This window comes from Pseudophryne corroboree, chromosome 7, assembly GCF_028390025.1.
Source record: "Pseudophryne corroboree isolate aPseCor3 chromosome 7, aPseCor3.hap2, whole genome shotgun sequence".
Taxonomy (NCBI): domain Eukaryota; kingdom Metazoa; phylum Chordata; class Amphibia; order Anura; family Myobatrachidae; genus Pseudophryne; species Pseudophryne corroboree.
In genome coordinates this window covers 30,439,585-30,457,495 of record NC_086450.1, presented here as the reverse complement: position 1 = coordinate 30,457,495, position 17,911 = coordinate 30,439,585, and the positions used below count along the sequence as shown (strand labels likewise).

Below are 17,911 nucleotides of genomic sequence, written 5' to 3'. Positions count from 1 at the left end.
GATAATTCTATTTCTCGTAGTCCGTAGTGGATGCTGGGCGCCCATCCCAAGTGCGGATTGTCTGCAATACTTGTACATAGTTATTGTTAACTAAATCGGGTTATTGTTGTTGTGAGCCATCTTTCCAGAGGCTCCTCTGTTATCATGCTGTTAACTGGGTTCAGATCACAAGTTGTACGGTGTGATTGGTGTGGCTGGTATGAGTCTTACCCGGGATTCAAAATCCTTCCTTATTGTGTACGCTCGTCCGGGCACAGTATCCTAACTGAGGCTTGGAGGAGGGTCATAGGGGGAGGAGCCAGTGCACACCAGGTAGTCCTAAAGCTTTACTTTTGTGCCCAGACTCCTGCGGAGCCGCTATTCCCCATGGTCCTTACGGAGTTCCCAGCATCCACTACGGACTACGAGAAATAGAATTATCGGTAAGTAAATTCTTATTTTTCAGGGAGACCTGCTGGCAACAGGCTCCCTGCATCGTGGGACTGAGGGGAGAGAAGCAGACCTACTTCTGTGAGTTTCAAGGCTCTGCTTCTTAGGCTACTGGACACCATTAGCTCCAGAGGGTCTGATCGCTAGGTACGCCTAGATGCTTGTTCCCGCATCCGCGCCGTCACCCCCCTTGCAGAGCTAGAAGACAGAAGCCGGGTGAGTTAAAGAAGATCAGAAGACTTCAGTGACGGCAGAAGACTTCAGTGTCTTTGAGGTACTGCCATGCTCCCACACACACACAGCGGCACTAAAGGGTGCATAAATCTGAGTCCCAGAACCAGACATGGAGAAAGTCCATGGAGGATGCATTGTCACAAGTTCAGACCCCTTTGGGGTCACAGAAGCGTTCATTTACCCAAATAACGGATACAGATACCGACACGGACTCTGATTCCAGTGTCGACTATAGTGATGCCAGATTGAATCCTAAACTGGCCAAGAGCATTCAGTACATGATTGTGGCGATAAAAGACGTTTTACATATCACGGAAGACCCTGCTGTTCCTGATACAAGGGTCTGTATGTATAAAGGAAAGAAACCTGAGGTGACATTTCCTCCCTCTCATGAACTGAACGCTCTTTTTGAAAAAGCTTGGGAAAATCCTGACAAGAAGTTACAGGTTCCCAAGAGAATTCCGGACAGGGAAAGGTGGGAGTCAACCCCCACGGTGGACAAAAGCTCTATCGCGTCTGTCCAAAAGGTGGCGCTCCCGTCTCCCGACACGACAGCCCTAAAGGATCCTGCGGCTCGTAAGCAGGAAAATACTGTAAAATCAATTTATGTCACTACAGGTACGCTACTCAGGCCTGCCGTGGCATCGACATGGGTGAGTAGCGCCATTGAAAAGTGGGCAGATAACTTGTCATCTGATATGCTTTTGACACTGGGTCATATCAGGGACGCTGCAGCCTATCTAAAGGAAGCTGCGAGGGATATTGGCCTTTTAGGATCAAGGGCCAATGCCATGTTAGTCATCAATGTGGATTCATCAATGGAATGCTGATGCTGACTCTAAGAAGACTATGGAGTCTCTGCCGTTTAACGGCAGTGTCTTGTTTGGTGACGGCCTCACTGACCTGGTATCTACGGCTACCGCGGGTAAGTCATCGTTACTGCCTTATGTTCCTGCACAGCAAAAGAAAATGCCCCACTATCAGTTGCAGTCCTTTCGGCCCAATAAATACAAAAAAGGACGAGGGTCTTCCTTCCTTGCTACGAGAGGATGAGGAAGGGGAAAAAGGTCACAGGCTGTGGCAAGTTCCCAAGAGCAGAAGTCCTCCCCAGTTTCTACCAAATCCACCGCATGACGCTGGAGCTCCTCTGCGGGAGTCCGCATCGGTGGGGGCACATCTTCAACTCTTCAGTCAGGTCTGGGTTCGCTCGGCCCTGGATCCTTGGGTATTAGAAATCGTAGCCCAAGGGTACAAATTGGAGTTTTAAAACGTGCCCCCTCACCGATTTTTCAAATCAGCCTTGACAGCTTCAATTCCCAAAATGGAGGTAGTATGCGCTGCAATACTAAAGCTGTGTCAAAATCAAGTCATTGTCACGGTACCCCCGTCACAACAGGGGGAAGGTTTTTATTCGATCCTGTTTGTGGTCCCGAAGCCGGATGGCTCAGTCAGACCGATTCTGCACCTAAAATCCCTCAATTTCTATCTAAAAAAATTCAAATTCAAGATGGAATCTCTCCGAGCAGTGATCTCCAGTCTGGAGGAGTGGGATTTTATGGTGTCGGTCGACATAAAGGATGCCTACTTACACGTCCCCATATATCCTCCACATCAGGCTTATCTGAGGTTTGCTGTTCAGGATTTTCATTACCAATTTCAGATGTTGCCGTTTGGTCTGTCCACGGCTCCGAGAATTTTCACCAAGGTTATGGCGGAAATGATGGTTCTCCTGCGCAAGCAGGGAATCACAATTATCCCATACTTGGACGATCCAATTACTGAAAAACGTTACGCTCTCCCTGACAATTCTGCAACAACATGGTTGGCTCCTAAACTTGCCAAAATCACAGTTTGTTCCGACAACACGGCTGTCATTCTTGGGTATGATTCTGGATACAGAATTACAGAGAGTATTTCTTCCGGTGGAAAAGGCTCTGGAAATACAGAACATGGTCAAACAGATTCTGAAACCGGCAAGAGTGTCGATTCTTCAATGCACTCGGTTGCTGGGGAAGGTGGTGGCGTCCTACGAGGCCATTCAGTTTGGCAGGTTCCATGCCAGGGTATTTCAGTGGGACCTGTTGGACAAGTGGTCCGGGTCTCACCTGCACATGCACCGGAAAATAATCCTATCTTAATAATAATAATAATAATAATAATTTTATTTATATAGCGCTCTTTCTCCAATAGGACCCAAGGCGCTTAACAGATACATAGCATAATATAGTACAGAAAATAATGAAGTACATTTTCATAAAATACAGAAGCATGAAGATACTAAAAGGGACATTATGGAAATGCTTGAGTAAACAGAAAAGTCTTGAGTCTACTTTTGAAGGATTCTATAGTTGGGGCCTCTCGCACTGTGCGGGGAAGTGAGTTCCATAGAGTCGGAGCCGCATGACTAAAAGCTCGACCCCCAGATGAGTTACGGTAGATTCTAGGTACTGCTAAAAGTCCTTCATCTACAGATCGCAGTAATCGAGTGGGGCAGTATGGGGTCAGAAGCTGTTTCAGGTACCTTGGGCCTTGGTCATGTAATGCTTTGAAACTCAGTAAGCCAATTAAAGATGATTCGCCATCGTACAGGCAGCCAGTGAAGGGAGTAGAGGATGGGTGTTATGTGGCTAGAACGGGGCTGGTTGGTTAATAGCCTGGCAGCTGTGTTTTGCACCAGCTGTAAGCGCTGCAACTCTTTTGCTGGTAGACCAAGGTAGAGGGCATTACAGTAGTCTAAACGAGATGATACAAATGCATGTATGACTTTTGGCATATCATCTGAGGGAATTAAGTGCTTGATTCTGGCTATGTTCCTCAGGTGAAAGAATGAGGATTTGATTGTGGCTGATATCTGATGTTTAAGTGTCAAGCCACCATCCAGGACAACGCCAAGATTCCGCACACGATCACTGGTCTGTAATTCTGAATCCCCGAGTGTAAGTCCAGTTGGTTGGCTATGCTGCAGTCTTGTCCTTTGATGCTGCTGTCGTATCATAAGGACCTCTGTTTTATCCGGGTTCAGTCGCAGCCAACTGGCGCTCATCCACTCCAGTAGTTCAGCTAGACAGCCATTTAGGGTTGCTATTGGGTTATCATTGCCCGGAGCAAAGGACAAGTACAGTTGTGTATCATCTGCATAGCAGTGGTAGACCAGGCCATGGCGCCTGATTATTTCGCCCAATGGGAGCATGTATACTGCAAAAAGCATGGGGGATAGTATAGAACCTTGTGGGACACCACATGGCAATGGCACTGGTGGTGATGAGTATAATCCAGATGATACTCTCTGTGACCTGCCTGTGAGAAATGATTTGAACCAGCTTAGGACTGTGCCATCCAGACCACAGAAATGTATCAGTCGCTCAATCAGAAGCCCATGGTCCACGGTATCAAATGCTGCCGAGAGATCCAGAAGGATTAATATTGAACAGTCACCTCTGTCTTTTGCCATCAGGAGATCATTTAACACACACACCAGGGCTGTTTCAGTGCTATGTCTTCTCCTGAATCCTGATTGAAATGGATCATAAATATCATGGGTTGTCAGGCGGGTTTCCAGTTGATTTGCAACGACTTTCTCAATAACCTTTCCTAGGAAAGGAAGGTTTGATACCGGTCTGTTTCCAGGACCAGAATCTCTCTCCTGTGGTGGCTACACAGTTCTCACCTTCTAGAGGGACGCAGGTTCGGGATCCAGGATTGGATGCTGGTGACCACAGATGCAAGTCTCCGAGGCTGGGGAGCAGTTACACAGGGGGAAAATTTCCAGGGAAAATGGTCAAGCCAGGAATCTTGTCTGCACATAAACATTCTGGAATTAAGGGCCATTTACAACCGCCTTCTGCAAGCGGAACATCTTCTTCGCAGTCTGCCCGTCTTGATTCAGTCAGACAACAGAACAGCAGTGGTGTACATAAACCGCCAGGGCGGAACAAAGAGCAGAGCAGAGATGGCGGAGGCCACAAAAGTTCTTCGCTGGGCGGAGAAACATGCAAGCGCTCTGTCAGCAGTCTTCATTCCAGGAGTGGACAACTGGGAAGCAGACTTCCTCAGCAGACACGATCTCCATCCAGGAGAGTGGGGTCTTCATCAAGAGGTCTTTGCAGAAGTGACAAGTCGTTGGGGAATTCCTCAAATAGACATGATGGCGTCTCGCCTCAACAAGAAACTTCAGAGATATTGTTCCAGGTCGAGGGACCCTCAAGCAATAGCGGTGCACACCCTGGTGACACCGTGGGTGTTTCAGTCGGTCTATGTGTTCCCTCCACTTCCACTTCCAAAGGTGATAGAGATCATAAGAAAAAAAAGGGTTCAGGCGATACTCATTGTTCCGGAATGGCCAAGGAGGGCCTGGTATCCGGATCTTCAAGAATTTCTCATAGAAGATCCCTGGCCTCTTCCTCTACGAGAGGACCTATTACAGCAAGGACCGTGCGTGTATCAAGACTTACCGCGGCTGCGTTTGACGGCATGGCGGTTGAACGCCAAATCCTAGCCAGAAAGGGTATTCCCAGTGAAGTCATTCCCACACTACTTTAGGCTAGAAAAGCAGTAACGGCGAAGCATTACCACCGTATTTGGAGAAAATATGTGTCTTGGTGTGAATCCAAGAAGGCTCCTACAGAAGAATTTCAGCTGGGGCGTTTGCTCCATTTTTTGCAAGCAGGTGTGGATGTGGGCCTAAAATTAGGCTCCATTAAAGTACAAATTTCGGCCTTATCAATTTTCTTTCAGAAAGGATTGGCCTCCCTTCCAGAAGTTCAGACCTTCGGGAAAGGCGTGCTGCACATCCAGCCTCCCTTTGTGCCCACAGTGGCACCATAGGATCTTAATGTGGTGTTGCAATTCCTGCAATCTCATTGGTTTGAACTTTTACGTAAGGTTGAATTGAAATTCCTTACTTGCAAAGTAGTCATGCTGTTGGCCTTGGCATCCGCAAGGCGGGTGTCTGAATTGGCGGCTTTGTCTCGCAAAAGCCCCTATTTAATCTTCCATGCTGATAGAGCGGAGTTGAGAACTTGTCAGCAATTTCTGCCAAAAGTGGTTTCATCGTTTCACGTAAACCAGCCTATTGTGGTGCCAGTGGCTACTGACGCCTTGGCGGAGTCAAAGTCTCTCGATGTGGTCAGAGCTTTGAAGATCTATGTCACCAGAACGGCTCAGATTAGGAAAACAGAGGCTCTGTTTGTCCTGTGGGCTCCCAACAAGATTGGGGCTCCTCCTTCAAAGCAGACTATTGCACGCTGGATCTGTAATACGATTCAGCAGGCTCATTCTACAACGGAATTGCCGTTACCGAAATCGGTGAAGGCCCATTCTACCTGAAAGGTGTGCTCATCCTGGGCGGCTGCCCGGGGGGTCTCGGCATTACAACTTTGCCGAGCTGCTACTTGGTCGGGATCAAACACCTTTGCGAAGTTTTACAAGTTTGATACCCTGGCTGAGGAGGACCTCTTGTTTGGTCAATCGGTGCTGCAGAGTCATCCGCACTCTCCCGCCCGTTCTAGAGCTTTGGTATAAACCCCATGGTTCTTGAAGCATCCCCAGCATCCTCTAGGACGTATGAGAAAATAGGATTTTAATACCTAGCGGTAAATCCTTTTCTCTTAGTCCGTAGAGGATGCTGGGCGCCCGTCCCAGTGCGGGCTGTATCTGCAGTTATTGGTTATGGTTACACACATGTTGTGTTGAGTTCAGTCAGTCTGTGGCTGATGTTAGTCATGCCGTTGCATGCGTTGTTGTTGAATGCCATGTTGTACGGCGTGTTTGAGGTGTGAGCTGGTATGTATCTCACCTTAGTTTAAAAATTAAATAAATCCTTTTCCTCGAAATGTCCGTCTCCCTGGGTACAGTTCCTATAACTGGAGTCTGGAGGAGGGGCATAGAGGGAGGAGCCAGTTCACACCCATTTAAAGTCTTAAAGTGCCCATGTCTCCTGCGGATCCCGTCTATACCCCATGGTTCTTGAAGCATCCCCAGCATCCTCTACGGACTAAGAGAAAAGGATTTACCGGTAGGTATTAAAATCCTATTTTTTTTTAATCCAAAACCAATTACCGTACCTGTATTGTATGTTTTGGAGTATGGAAGGAAACCGTAGGAAATCCATGCTAACAAGTGGGGAACGTACAAACTCCACACAGATAGGGCCTTTATGGGAATCAAACCCAAGACCTCAGTACTGCGAGGCAGCAAGCTAACCATTGTGCCACCTATAGGGTGAGTCTGCACTTTCTGCATAACCGCTATTTCTTGGTTTTCATTTTTATCTGCTATTTTTACACCTTTAGTGAGCTTAGAAGTAACTCGTGACACTGTCGTTACCTTGGATTTTACCTGCATCCAGCTTTGAACTTTTTAAATAATTTAGTGAAAATACTTGATGATTGCCAGATGATAACAATACTTTCCCCAGGGCCATCATGTCACAGTACATAAAGCATGGCAGCCCGCCAGCACCCATCCCTGTAAGGTCACTTTAGTTTCTGCCAGGAAGAAAACAGATGGCTCTGTGGTTGGTAAAAGTACCGCACTTTTATGTTGTTAAATATTTCAGCCGGTGACTTGCATTAGAGAGAATTACAGCCGAAGTTGCTATTTCCTGTGGGCCCCAGGTGTTACTGGGAAGTAACCAAATATTTTGTCCTTTCGCAGTGACAGAACAGTGGACGTGGCAAGAAGATGCTGGGATCTGAACGTGGGGTAGTGGAAGAATGGCTCTCGGAATACAAGGTGATTGCAGAATATTTTGTTGTGTTCGTCATCTTTTTGTTCTGTCGTACCTGGAAATGTTTTAATTTTATTGTAAGGCGGATCGGACTGGCGTGTCTGGCACATTGTCTGGCGTGTACCCACTACTGCTCTCTCCCACGGGTCTTTTGCCCAGTGGCCCGGCTGTCGAAGGGGGTTACAGGTGAATGTGACCATGAGCGATATTTTGCCCGATATATCGTTCAGTGTGTGAAGTCCTGGGGCAGGGGTACACACATCATTAAGTGTGTACCCAGCTTAATTGTAGATAAATTGTAAGCCACCAGCTACATCAAGGTGGCTCTGCTCAGGTGGACCTACGCTACATAATAGCCCCACAGACAGACAGACAGATAGGTAAGAGGGTGCTTCTCACAAACTCACACCCTATAGAATGTGTACGGTGCCGTATGTCGTCATTCTTCATGGTGACATGGTCATAATGTAGACGTTGGACATGCTGATATGTGTAGACATGTAAGAATGCCGACATATCATCCCTGGTGGCCCAGCGGCACCTTTGCCCGTTCCAGCTGCGTCTTCCGGGTTCCTTCTTCTAGAGCCTAACCCTTATCTCCCCCTCCACCGAAGCCTTACCTTACAGTTGACATTGATAATGATGACATTTCACCTGTCGACATTCTGAGAATGTTGACAGAAGAGAGACACTTGGTCACATGATATAGTACTCAAGGGGAGAGGTAGCTTTTGTTGTTGGCACGGGAGGTGATTCCGTTCCCCAGGAGGCGTTGTTCTGTGAGACACGCTGAAGGCTGACAACAGAGCCTTGTGGAACCCCAACAATTCGCGGGAGTGTAGGAGTTGCCGGAGGTAGATGCTATAGCAGCGATTTGAGAGGTAGGAAGGTAACCTTAAAATAACTATCATGGTGTGAAGGGTCTGCGGGAGAGGAGGGTTATAAACTGTTCTGAAAGTAGCAGTGAGGTCCAGGAGGATCAGTAGGTCCTCCTGGATCCAGGAAGGTCAGTAGAAGTAACCCATGGACTTTGCTGTAAGTAGATCATTGATTACTTCTGAGAGTGCAGTTTCAATGGAACGTTGGGAACAAAAGCCTGATTGCAGAGAGTCCTGTAGGGACTGATCACAGAGCAGCGAGGTAGGTTGTTGTACACCTATCGCTCAAGTGGTGGCAAAGGGGAAGAGATAAATAGTGCAGCGCTTGGGGAGAGAGAGGCTGGATCGAGAGATAATTTATTTAGGATTGTCAAGATGAGCGTGTGTTTAGTGGAGGATGGAAGTGTGCCCTGGACGAAAGTAATAAAGAGGAGTGCATAAGTAGTGGGCAAGCAGAAGGTGGGGAGGGGGGCAGTGAGTTTTGGGGAATTAGGCTCTAGGAGGTCAGCCTGTAAGATAAGATGTCTATACACTCTTAGGGGGTTATGTAATGGGGTCTGGGTTTTCACAAGCAGCGCAGTTCCGGTGAGCTTGACTGCAGATTTAAAGCAGAAAAATTTAAAATATCAAAGCAGTGCAGGTTTTGCCATTTAAATTATTGCCTCTTTAAATGTGCAGATAGATAGAGATGCTTCTGAAAGCTTGGATCCCTACCACACAGCAACCCCTTAGTCCTTGGTTACTGCAGGGAAGAAACCTAAGGTGGATTGGAGATTGTAGGAGTGGGTGGGCGGGTGGGCAGGCTGTGTGGGAGTTGGCATGACCGATGAGGCCTGTTTTGTCAACTAGTGTCCATTTTGTCTTTGAAGTAAGCAGCAAAATCATGGACTAAGAGGAAGGAAGTGGAGAAGGTGCAGGTGGAGCAGACAAGCAAGATGAAGGTGGCAAAGAGGCATCGGGCATTAGATGACATGGTGGATATTAGAGAAGTGAAGTATGTTGGTTTGGCATGTGAAAGGCAGTGCTCTAAGATAAGATGAATTTGCAGCGGAGGATGTCCACTGGTGGAACAAGAGATCCTCCTGTGGCACTGAGCAGAGATAGAACCCTTCTGGAGTTGGCGCTACAGTTGAGGTTTGGATCGTCAGACACCATGGGGTATATTTACTAAGCAGCGGCTTGTTTTATTTTTGTTTAGTATTGCCGTTTTCTCTTGCGTCCTAGAGGATGCTGGGGACTCCAAAAGGACCATGGGGTATAGACGGGATCCGCATGAGCTTGGGCACACTAAAAAGACTTTGACTGGGTGTGAACTGGCTCCTCCCTCTATGCCCCTCCCCCAGACCTCAGTTAGACTTTGTGCCCAGGAGTGACTGGACACACACTAGGAGAGCTCTCCTGAGTTTCTCTGGAAAAGACTTATGGTAGGTTTTTTATTTTCAGGGAGACCTGCTGGCTACAGGCTCCCTGCATCGTGGGACTGAGGGGAGAGAAGTCAGACCTACTTCTTCTTAGTTAATGGCTCTGCTTCTTAGGCTACTGGACACCATTAGCTCCAGAGGGTTCGATCACTTGGTTCGCCTAGCTGCTTGTTCCCGGAGCCGCGCCGTCACCCCCCTCACAGAAGCCAGAAGATAGAAGCCGGGTGAGTATTAGAAGATCCGAAGACTTCAGTGACTGCGCTCCATGCTCCCACACACATCCACCAACGGCACTCACAGGGTGCAGGGGGGGGGGGACGCGCCCTGGGCAGCAGTTACTGAGGTTTTTACAACTGGTGAAACCCATATTCGGTGCCCGGGCACCGTATATCAGACCCCCGCCAGTGTAAAGAATTTGAGCGGGACTGAAGCACGCCGGGAAGGGGCGGGGCTTAGCCGCACAGCTCACCAGCGCCATTGTCTTCTCTCCACAGCTGCTGCAGAGAACGCTGGCGCGGACCTCCAGGCTCCTCGCAAGTAACAGGGAGCAAAAACGGGGGAGGGGGCACAAATATTTTTAGTGCTTTTATTGTTATTAACAGCACTACTGACATATATTATAGTGGTGTAGTATATGGGCGCCTGGGTGTGAGCTGGCATACTCCCTCTGTGTTTCTCTCTCCGGGCTTCCCTGTAGGCTGTCCCCTTTATTTGGCCAGTGTGTGTGTTGGGTGTCGGTACTTCATGTCGGCATGTCTGAGGCTGAGTGTTCCTCTCCGGAGAAAGTTACTGGGGGCGCAGAAAAGGAGCTGAACATGGCTCTGTCAGCACAGCCGACTGCTGATTGGGTTGCTATTTTGAGTACACTTAATACTAATGTGGCTTTGTTGTCTAAGAGGCTTGATAAATCTGATTCTCAGACACTGACGTGGAGAAAATCCATGGAGGATGCTTTGACTCAGGTGCAGACCCCCTCAGGGTCACAAAAACGCTCATTTACCCAGATGGTAGATACGGATGCCGACACGGACTCTGATTCCGATGTCGATTTTAATGAGGCTACTTTACACCCAAGGGTAGTTAAGAGTATTCAGTACACGATTGTGGCTATTAAAGATGTTTTGCGTATCTCTGACAAACCTACTGTTCAGGAGACAAGGATTTGCCTATTTAAAGGGAAAAAACCTGAGGTGAAGTTTCCCCCCTCTCATGAAATGAACGCTCTTTGTGAAAAAGCTTGGGAGTCGCCAGACAAGAGGTGGCAGATTCCCAAGAGAATTTTTATGGCGTATCCTTTCCTCTCTGATGACAGGGAGAAATGGGAGTCGTCTCCGAATGTCGACAAGGCTCTCTCCCGTTTGTCCAAGAAGGTGGCGCTTCCGTCCCCTGACATGGCTGCTCTCAGGGATCCGGCGGTTCGTAAGCTGGAGACGTCTTTGAAGGCCATCTTCGTGAATACTGGTGCATTGCTCAGACCTGCTGTAGGGGGGGGATTTTATGGCGTCAGTCGACATAAAGGATGCCTACTTACACGTCCCGATTTATCCTCCGCATCAACGCTTCCTGAGATTTGCGGTGCAGGATTGTCATTACTAATTTCAGACGTTGCCATTTGGGCTTTCCACGGCCCCGAGGGTTTTCACCAAGGTTATGGCAGAAATGATGGTGCTCCTTCGCAAGCGAGGGGTCACAATTATCCCGTACTTGGACGATCTCCTGATAAAGGTGAGGTCAAAGGAACAATTGTTAAAGAATGTGGAACTCTCCCTGATAGTTCTGCAACATCACGGTTGGATTTTAAATTTGCCAAAGTCTCAGTTAATTCCGACGACTCGGCTGCCCTTCCTGGGCATGATCCTAGACACGAAGCTTCAGAGAGTGTTTCTTCCGGAGGAAATACAGACCATGGTCAAGGAGCTGTTGAGATCGACGAGTGTCGATTCATCAATGCACTCGAGTGCTAGGGAAGATGGTGGCGGCTTACGAGGCCATTCCGTTTGGCAGGTTTCATGCCAGGGTGTTTCAGTGGGACCTGCTGGACAAATGGTCCGGGTCTCACCTGCACATGCACCGGAAAATAAGTCTATCTTCCAGGGCCAGGATCTCTCTCCTGTGGTGGCTGCAAAGCTCTCACCTTCTAGAGGGACGCCGTTTCGGAATCCAGGACTGGGTCCTGCTGACCACAGATGCAAGTCTCCGAGGCTGGGGCGCAGTCGCGCAGGGAAGAAGTTTCCAGGGAAAGTGGTCAAGCCAGGAATCTTCTCTCCACATAAATGTTCTTGAGTTAAGAGCCATTTACAACGGCCTCCTGCAAGCGAAGAACCTTCTTCAGGGTCTCCCTGTCCTGATCCGGCCGGACAACATCACAGCGGTGGTGTACGTAAACCCCCAAGGCGGAACAAGGAGCAGGGCGGCAATGGCGGAAGCCACAAGAATTCTCCGCTGGGCGGAACAGCATGTGAGCGCTCTGTCAGCAGTTTTCCACCCGGGCGTGGACAACTGGGAAGCAGACTTCCTCAGCAGACACGATCTCCATCCGGGAGAGTGGGCTCTTCATTAAGAGGTATTTGCAGAAGTGACAAGGCGTTGGGGAATTCCTCAGATAGACATGATGACGTCTCGCCTCAACAAGAAGCTTCCGAGGTATTGTTCCAGATCAAGGGACCACCAAGCCTGTGCAGTAGACGCCCTAGTTAACTCCGTGGGTGTTTCAGTCGGTGTATGTGTTCCCTCCGCTTCCTCTCATTCCAAAGGTGCTGAGGATCATAAGACGAACAAGGATTCAGGCAGTACTCGTCGTTCCAGATTGGCCGCGGAGGGCCTGGTATCCGGATCTTCAGGAATTACTAGTGGAAGATCCCTGGCCGCTTCCTGTAAGAGAGGACCTGTTACTGCAGGGGCCCTGCCTATTTCCGGACTTACTGCGGCTTTGTTTGACGGCGTGGTAGTTGAACGCCAGATTTTAGCTCGGAAGGGTATTCCCAGGGAAGTCATCCCCACTCTCCTTAAGGCTAGGAAGGAGGTCACGGCGAAACATTATCACCGTATTTGGAGAAAATTTCTATCGTGGTGTGAAACCAAAGCAGCTCCTGCGGAGAAGTTTCACTTGGGTCGGTTCCTCCATTGTTTGCAGGCAGGCGTAAATGCGGGCCTGAAATTGGGTTCCATCAAAGTGCAGATTTCGGCTTTATCTATTTTCTTTCAAAAGGAATTGTCCGTCCTTCCTGAGGTTCAGACTTTAGTCAAGGGAGTGCTGCATACCCATCCTCCATTTGTGCCACCTATGACACCGTGGGATCTTGCAGTGGTGTTGCGGTTTCTTATGTCTCACTGGTTTGAGCCTTTGCGTAAGGTTGAGTTAAAGTTTCTCACTTGGAAAGTGGTCATGCTTTTGGCTCTGGCATCTGCCAGACGAGTGTCCCAGTTGGCGGCCTTGTCTCACAAGAGCCCATATTTGATCTTTCATTCGGATAGAGCGGAATTGAGGACTTGTCAACAATTTCTGCCGAAGGTGGTTTCTTCGTTTCACATAAACCTATTGTGGTACCTGTTGCTACGGATGCTGTGGCAGTCCCAAAATCTCTTGACGTTGTAAGAGCTTTGAAAATGTATGTCGCTAGAATGGCTCTTACTAGAAAGACAGAGACTCTGTTTGTCCTGTATGCTTCCAACAAGATTGGAAATCCTGCTTCTAAGCAAACTATTGCACGCTGGATTTGTAATACGATTCAGCAAGCTCATTCTTCGGCTGGGCTACCGTTGCCGAAGTCAGTAAAGGCCTACTCTACCAGGAAGGTGGGCTCATCTTGGGCGGCTGCCCGAGGGGTTTCGACACTTCAACTTTGCGGAGCAGCTACGTGGTCAGGTTCAAACACTTTTGCTAAGTTCTACAAGTTTGATACACTGGCTGAGGACCTCATAACACTGAACAAATCCCCTCTTGTGCTATACATGATATGGTATGGCTCAAAGTTCAATAAAAACAGACTTGTAATTCCATAAATTCTATATATTTTAATACATAAAAAAGAGATATATATATATATATTGACAATGCTAAATTCCTTTGTCGTATAAACAACCCTTTATGAAGCTAAGAACACTGTACGCTGTTTACTTAAGAAGTACCGTAATGGTACGCTAGTTGCGTAACGATCGCTCAGCCGTAGGCGAGACGCTCAAGCGTCACGTTCGCTCACGGCCCAGGGATCACAGGACACGTTATTGGCTATGACTAGAGTAATGATTCGCTATGGCGTAGCTTACGCTCGAGACCACGAGGAGGTCACCAGCGGCGCAGACGCTCACAACGCTATACCTTAATGTTTAAACCTTATACCAAAGAAATACAAAGAATACCTTAATGTGAGTACAGGGTGTAAGTGCAACCTTGTGTAACCTGACTAACTACAAAGCTGCTTGAGCGTCACCGACGCTCAAGTGAACACTTAACACTATAGGAAATACACAGATGCTGGTTTAGGTTCCAAAGCCTATTAACTGTATTATATCTAATATACTTGTAAAAGGGGATAACAGTACAAATGATACACTACAATATAACAGAGACTTCCTAACCACAGAATTAAACAATAAATACAAAAAGACAATACTACTCTGACCTAAATGCAATACAATACAATGCTATAATACTATGAGAGATATAAGAGAAAAGAGGAGAGAGAGAGATAGAGAGAGAGAGAGAGAAATTGGCTCACAGAAAGACAATGATTACGGAGAGAAACTTACGCACAAAGGGTATGATCGCCTGCGCCTCGATATCCAGCTCCCGGCTATCAGCAGATAACCGTTGATGAGAGAGTGAGAGCTGGATGTGGTCGGCCTGCCTATTTATGCCCCACACACAATGCAATCTCCTGGTCCTACAATCCCATTGTCCATTGGCCGAAGGAATTCGGCCCTGCATCATAACAAAAGGTCATAGGGTGATTCATACAGGTGGGCTGTGACGATTTCCAACAGCTCAGGTGGGTGGGAAACTGGGTTTCCCGCCGCATACCTGAGTATGTGTAAATAATAGAAATGGACATAAACTTCTTATGTCCATAACTATTCGCACGAGCGATTAATACGCTCCAAACCAACACCGGAATATTACTAATTAAATACTCTTCCGATGGGTACCAAACACTGCTGTATGATTCCTGTTAGACCCTTCGTACGATATAAAGAGGGATTCCTCAGCTCTGGGACATTGTATTTTAACCAAACTTTCAGAATCTATCAAAGGGACCATGATCTATAAACTACATTAATTGTGAAAATATGTAACGAATGAGTCGCACGCTACGACTATATAAACTCTACCGTAAATACGCATACCGCGCCTGCGAGTGCACGCTATTGCGGGTATGCGCCTCCACGGGAGAGCGCACGCATGCGCAGCACGGACCAGTGTGCGGTGCAAATATGGCAACGTGCATAGAGACATTTTTCTGACTTCGACAGTCCACCCTTTGGCAGTCAATAATAACTGCCACAAAACGTTTAAGGAGAAAAATGTAAGTCAGGGGTTAATTGATTTCCATGGTGGGGTAAGGAAGAAGAGAGGAGTAGGTGTGAAAAGGGTATGACCTAGTGAGAGAGTAGAAGCATGTGTGTATGAGTCCATGTTTGGAGGGTCATGTATCATCGTGCCGTACGTGTGGTAAATCAAGCTTCGAGGTATTGCGAAGTATACATTTGAATTCCTTCTTATCCTGTGGTACAGGTCTGTGGATGGGCTGTCAAACTTTACCGAGCTCTTTTCGGATTTTGAACAAAATGGGGAGCACATTTTAGTTGATGATACATGAATGGGGGAGGTATGTGGTTGCTGATATCTGTGCCTGTATTCCCTATCGTCTATGTGTGTCGTTACCTGAGGGTTGTAGAGATGAAGATAAAGAACACTTACGAAAAATGCAATGATATTCTATGTCAGGGAAATGTACATCTGTTGTTGAAGTTGTGTTCGGTATCTGTTGAGAGTCGTCTTCTTTGCGCTGTTTTGCTCCTTAGGCATGAGCAACAAGCTTTGTCAGTGCCATCAGATTTACAAAAAATGTTGGGCTAGCGTGAGTTTAAAAGTACTAGGGAAACTGGGGATCCATGGCAAAGTTCATCAAGTGTCCATATTTAAAGTTGTCAAATCTTCTTCTTTGGTCAATCCGTTGTCTGTATACATCTCGTCTCGTCAGCTTCCTCGTCCAAGGGGGTCTTTGTATCTTGGAGAAAAAGCAGAAAAACAGGTGAAAGAAACGGGCCGTATAATCGCATTTTCATCACATCCTGGTTTCTATCATTGGGTCATAAATCAAATCCAGGTTAATTACGGTTTCCTCACTCCTCAAGCTCATCACTTTTGTACTTTGTTTGCACCTCATTAAAGCCTGCCCGCATCTAAATATCAATCCAATCGATATAACGACACCCAAGATGCATAGTAGAAACTTTCCAACATCCATTATGACTCCTTGAGCCCAGTCTCCTAAACCGGAGAACCAATTTCGCGGGTTCAACCATGACACCCAACCAGTCAGCTCATTACCTACAGCAGCAAGGGTGAGATTGTGTTTTCGACGAAATTCCCACTTTAGTTGGAGAATATCGTCCATCTTTTGGTCTATGACCTCTACCGGATCCTCGGTGCTATTTGTGATATACGTGCAACACTTTATGCCGTACTGTGTTGCTAATGTAACACAATATCCGCCTGTTACTGCTGTAAGATAATTAAGAACCATCCTATGCTGAACTAGTTCTGTTTTATAAGCTTGAAGTTCTCTTCCAGTGTATCTAAACGTGTCATCATACATTTCAGTGATATTATCTAACAAATTGGCGAGTGCGGAAATGTATCTATAATTCATCACTCCTCGAGCGGTACGAGTGAAATCTAACGCTACCAGAACCTGAATCCCGGTGGATTCATGGATAAGATCGGAGGCCGGATGCTCTAACCTTTCTGACAGTTGTCTTTTAACTCGGTGCTCGTAATGAGTGTGAGTATAAGGAGCTTGGGCACCACGGTGTATGTCCTTCATTTTGTCATGTGTAACAGTCATCACTTCAGGCAATACTTTTCCAATATAACACAATCCTTCAGAGTTTGGGGCAAGCCACTTGTACGCCTTTCTCCCGCATATGAAATATGCATCATCGGGGAGAACATATGGGACGGAGAAGGACATGACCATGTTACAAACCTTCCAGGTGAAATCTCCTGACCCTAATTCTTCCATCTGCCTAATGCACGTATCGGTTTGTACGATATGTGCACAGTATCCTGGTGATACCTCTCCAACTCTAGTAATCCTACTTCCTAAGGTATATCGATACCGGAAAGATTTTCCTCTACTGGCTATGTGGCGTACCAGCTCTGTATCTGTAGGCATTCTATCTGCTCTGTGTGAAAAGGTCATGGTAAGGTTGCTCCATGACACTTCCCAATTTCCCGGTTTTCTGGGATTGGAGATGTTAAAACATATGAGGGACCTATCCACATGGTATTGGTGGAGCTTCAAACTAGGAGGGCTGGAGATATTAAACCTCCGGTCCACCGGTCTCCCACCACTTAGCTCAAGTACCTCCCCTAACGTTAAAGGAAATGGTACTAGCCCTGATTTGCTGTGACCCTGAGGTACTTGAGAGCATACCCAACAATCTGTTTGGTTTAACACGTTACCCACTAGAGAGTGATAGTCATTCAATGGATGCCGGTCCATATGGATATTAAAACTGGATTGGCATTTCTTTGTTACAGAGCCTACAGATACAACTTTCTTTTTGAACTAACATTCCTTCACAGTTGTTTACAAATAACATGGTTGTTAGATCGTGCCCGGTACTCGCCTTTGCTTGGTGATTGGGTTGCTATTGGAAATTTACACCTCCGTCTCAGTCATCAGGACCTTTCTGGATCTCACTGGTACTCTCACCGAAACAGACTGCTCTGGTCAACATCATGGTTAACGGGAAAAATCCATATCACAGTCTCTTGGGGCAAGTCCATCTTACAGGAGGAGAAAAGAAGAAATTTGTAAATGGGGTATAAGAAAATCAGTTTGAGGGGGAGAGAACTCGTTACGATAATAAGTTCTCTCGTCTTGTTGTTCTTCTTGTTCTGCTGTCCTCTCAAAGGTGTTGTCTCTCAGTCTTCAAAAACGATCATTCTGGTGATGCAATATTCCTTCCTAACCGACGATCTTTCTGTAAGGAGC

At 47.1% G+C, this 17,911-nt stretch overlaps 1 protein-coding gene across 3 annotated transcripts in view; it reads left to right on the top strand.

Annotated features, from left to right (window-relative positions):
• Positions 1-17,911, top strand: part of HYCC2 (hyccin PI4KA lipid kinase complex subunit 2) — a 201,059-nt gene that overhangs the window by 103,459 nt on the left and 79,689 nt on the right. For 2 of the 3 annotated variants that reach the window (XM_063932863.1, XM_063932864.1), the window contains exon 4: positions 7,318-7,395. In XM_063932863.1, coding sequence (XP_063788933.1) covers positions 7,345-7,395 — 51 coding nt within the window. In that variant the 5' untranslated portion in view covers positions 7,318-7,344. Of the gene's footprint in view, positions 1-7,313; positions 7,396-9,137; positions 9,263-17,911 lie in introns of those variants that run through there. The other variant, XM_063932865.1, reaches the window with a different exon arrangement.